The 4,203-nt window shown below is 44.1% G+C and overlaps 1 protein-coding gene across 1 annotated transcript in view; it reads right to left on the bottom strand.

Moving 5' to 3' along the window:
• Window positions 1-520: 520 nt before the first annotated feature.
• LOC119967038 (solute carrier family 2, facilitated glucose transporter member 11-like) overlaps window positions 521-4,203 on the bottom strand; it is a 22,035-nt gene continuing 18,352 nt past the window's right edge. The window contains exons 8-9 of the mRNA XM_038799469.1: window positions 2,861-2,988; window positions 521-1,877 (exon numbers count right to left, since the gene is read on the bottom strand). Coding sequence (XP_038655397.1) covers window positions 1,596-1,877; window positions 2,861-2,988 — 410 coding nt within the window. The 3' untranslated portion in view covers window positions 521-1,595. The remainder of the gene's footprint in view (window positions 1,878-2,860; window positions 2,989-4,203) is intronic.

Genomic DNA, 4,203 nt, shown 5'->3' with positions numbered 1-4,203 from the left:
AGCCTAATGCTTGCTTATAGCATGCCTGCCCCTCGCCACCTGTGCACGATAATTACCATTTGAAGATTCAAATCAAGACGTCTCTTTTTCTCAAATGCACTATTCTAGCCAGAAAACAAACACATCACAAAGCACAGTTCCATAACTCCATTGCACTGCAACTCCTAACTCCCCTACAGCCCCAGAAATAGCACTAAAACAAATGGGCCAGCCCATGGAACACGAACTGAACACAATCGCAGTGAAGGAGGAACCACGCTCCCTTCAAAATAAATACAATTATAATAATCTTTATTGTCACCAGTAGGCTTACATTAACAGTGCAATTGAGTTATTGTGAAAAGCCCCTAGTCGCCACATTCCGGCACCTGCTTGGGTTCATAGAGGGAGAATTCAGAATGTTGAAATGATCTAACAGCACGTCTTTCGGGACTTGTGGGAGGAAACCGGAGAACCCAGAGGAACCCACACAGACACAGGGAGAATGTCCAGACGCCGCACAGACAGTGACCCAAGCCAGGAATCGAACCTGGGACCCTGGTGCTGTGAAGCAACAGTGCTAACCACTGTGCTACCATGCCGCCCATAAGGATGCTGCAGCCTGATTGTTGAGATATTCCCACAATTTTGAAATTGATCTTGTTCACCTAACTTTACTGCTAGGAGTAGATTTTGTCTCTGTGCCGTGGAATGCAATTACAATAAAGATCAAACGGGATGTTAAGGGAGCTGCCATCTCACAATCACTCATTTTACATTATGGTACCAAGTCAAAACCTGAAGATGTGTGTGTTGTAATGAAGGCAAGAGAAGCAGTGATAAGTGTAATTTGAGATCCGCTGTCAAGACAAAGACAGAACTCCCCTGTCCTTGATATCTGTGCAAAGCCCAAGATGTGTAGCACAATGAGACTGGTGTTTCTTTTACAACTGGCTTGCTAGACCAATCAACTATGTTGATGTGTGACTGGAGTCACCTATGTGCTAGGTTTCCTTCTTTCAAGAACAGTAACACATCTTTAATCAACACCGCCACACTCCTTCCTTTTTTTCCTTCTCTGTTATTCCTGAATGCTTGTCACCGGGAATATTAAGAACCAATACCTGGCCATGTCTGCTATAATGCATCCACGTTATAATCCCATGTAACAATTTGTGCCTGCAGTTTGCCAATCTTATTAGTTATATGATGTACAAACAATTTAACACTTCCTTCGTCACTTTGCGATGTCCTAAGGTTGTGAGAGAGACTTTTTTGTACTGTTTTAACAGTAGGTTCCTCCATTTTGATGTTAGTAAGATACACCATTAATTGCATTGAGAATAAGTTACAGAAGGAATTGGACACACAAACATTATCTGGCAAGGGGCGAGTAAAGCAGTAAAACCACTTAAAGCCACCAGGTGTCTTGGGCTAACTCTTCAAAATTGTTCAAAAATATAATCATTCATATTCCATCATTCAGAGCCTCTGTGCCTGGCTCTTAATCGCTTCCAGTTGTAGAGAGGGTTCCCACGGTGAGAGCTGTTTGCTGACGTATTGGAAATGCTGTCTGCAAAAGGTGCTGAGGTCAGAGTGCACAAGGCAGTGATGCTTTATCTCCTCCCCCAGCTCCCCACCAATGACCGGATCCACCACAATCTCTTTAACACATTATAGCCTGGTACCAATGACAAGATCTCCGGTTCTTGCTGTTGGGGTTTCCTGCGAACTGCCACAGAGCTACCCCCCATCCTCTTTCGGTTTATTTTCCGAAACTCTTCATTGATTTCCAGAATGGTTTTTCCTTTTGTTTCCGGCAGAATGATGAAGACAAACACAGCAATGATCAGGCAATCACCCAGGAATATCAGGAAGCAGAATGGGCCCAGTCCTTCCTGGAAGAGAAAGAGGGAAAGAGGACAGGTTCAGGCAGGGAAACTGGAGGGTCACATATTAAATACTCAAATTCACCCCCATCTTTGGTCATCACAGTTACTTTCCTTGTTGTTATTTAAACAAGAATTGTATCTATACATCACCATAATCACACTTCTCAGTAAAGGCACATATCTACAAAGCATACAGCAAACAGCGCGCGGCCAAGAAACGTGTGGCAGGGAACCGGAGAATCCCGCCCTATAGCTCTAAATTTAAGGTTTTGTCTCATGGTTCCGGACTTCCCCACCAGAGGAAAATTTTCTCCCTATCCATCTTTTAAATCATTTAAATCACTGAAAACACCTCAACGAGGTCACTCCTCGGGGGATGGGCAGGGGGTTGGGGAGGGCAGGGTGATTGGGGGGGGGTTCTTTTCGTGTTAAAATGTAGAAAATATTGTTCAAAAAACTGTAGCATCTTGGTTAGGCCACAATCGGACTACTGTGAACAGTTCTAGTCTTCAGATTATAAAAAGGGTATAGAGGCACTGGAGAAGGCAAGAAAGATTCGCTGGAATGAGACCAGAATGGAGAGGTTACAGCTATCAGAAAATAAAACAGACGGGAGCTCTGTTTGCTGGAAAGAGACCCACCAGTGATCTAATAGATGAGGAGTAGAGCAGTTACCATTAGGTGCATTAAAGAAAAGTTTGATAAACACACGAGAGAGAAAGGAAAAGAAGGGTATTCTGCTCGCGTGAGAGGGTGAGACCAGCATATACCAGATGGGCTGAAGAGACTGTTCGTGTGCTGTAAATGCAATGTTATAGACTTTTGAAGGGGTTAAAATAAGATACAGATCATCCACGATCCATTTGAATAAAGGAATAGGTTCAAAGGCCTGACTCCTGACCTTGCATTCTTACATAACAAGCACTGAAACCCATTGAATATTACACTGAGGAGTCCCCTGTTTAAGATCAACTTGTGACCTGACTTACCACAATAAATGGGAAAATCATTCCCAGTAGGACAAGGCCCAGCCACTGGAAGGAGCCATTTATCACAAAGGCAACAGGTCGATATGACTGAGTGAAGATTTCAAAGGGTATGATCGCAGTTACGCCCGCTGAAAAACAAACATATTCTCAATGTCAGACCAGACTGCCGTGGTCTACAAGCTAACAGTGGTTAGCGCTGTTGCTTCACAGCGCCAAGGACCCGGGTTCGATTCCCAGCTTAGATCACTGTCTGTGTGGAGTCTGCACTTCTCCCCGTATCTGGGTGAGGTTCCTCCAGGTGCTCTGGTTTCCTCCCACAAGTCCCGAAAGAAGAGCTGTTTGGTGAATTGGATATTCTGAATTCTCTCTCAGTGTACCCGAACAGGCGCCGGAATGTGGTGACTAGGGGATTTTTACAGTAACTTCATTGCAGTGTTAATGTAAGCCTACTTGTGACACTAATAAAAATTATTCAATTATCCATCTAGCCCCAACCCCCACGCCACCTTGATGGGATAATGTCTCTCCTCCCCTTTCTCCTCCCCACACCACAATGAAACAATGACCTCTCGCCCACTGAATGGCCTCCTTCTGTGTCATTTCGATTTTATGACTATGAATCACTCTGGTGGGACACTGCCCCTTCCCCCCTACCTTTGGTGGAACACTGTCCACTCCCTCTGGGGTGGGACTAACATCCTTGCTGGCGGGTTTGCCAGTGCTGTTGGGAAGAGTTCAAATTAGTTTGGCAGGGGGAAGGGACGCAGACCGATCGCAGAGTAGGGACACATTATAACATAGAAAAGCAATCTGATCAGAGGGAACACAACGGTTGTACATTTCAAGGGAGTAAGACAAGGCTGGATGGCCTCTCCTTTAATGCCAGGAGTATTAAAGGTAAAACGGATGAGTTAAGGATGATGATTGACACATGCAATCATGATATAATAGCTATCACAGAAACATGGTAGATTGAGGGACAGGATTGACAGCTCAACATCCAGGATATAGAATCTCAGCAGACAGGAGGGGGTAGAAGAGGAGGAGCATTGCATTATTAGTTAAAGAGGCAGATATTATGGTAAGGAGAGATGATAACCTGGAGGGGGCATCAATAAGCTTTGTGGGTAGAACATAGGATAAAAAAGGAATTGCTACATTGCTAGTGTTCTTATCGACCCTCAGATAGTCAGCAGGAATTGAGGAGCAATACATGTGGAGATTCCGCGAGTGTGTAAAAATAATAAAATGTAATTATATTAAGTGATTTCAACTTCCCCCAAATTACTTGGATAGTCATCATGTTAAGGCTTAGATGGAGTTAAATGTATACAGGAGAATGT

This window comes from Scyliorhinus canicula, chromosome 1 (genome assembly GCF_902713615.1).
Source record: "Scyliorhinus canicula chromosome 1, sScyCan1.1, whole genome shotgun sequence".
NCBI classification, from domain to species: domain Eukaryota; kingdom Metazoa; phylum Chordata; class Chondrichthyes; order Carcharhiniformes; family Scyliorhinidae; genus Scyliorhinus; species Scyliorhinus canicula.
Note: the sequence above shows the minus strand (reverse complement) of the source record. Positions and strands in the feature narration are given on the sequence as shown.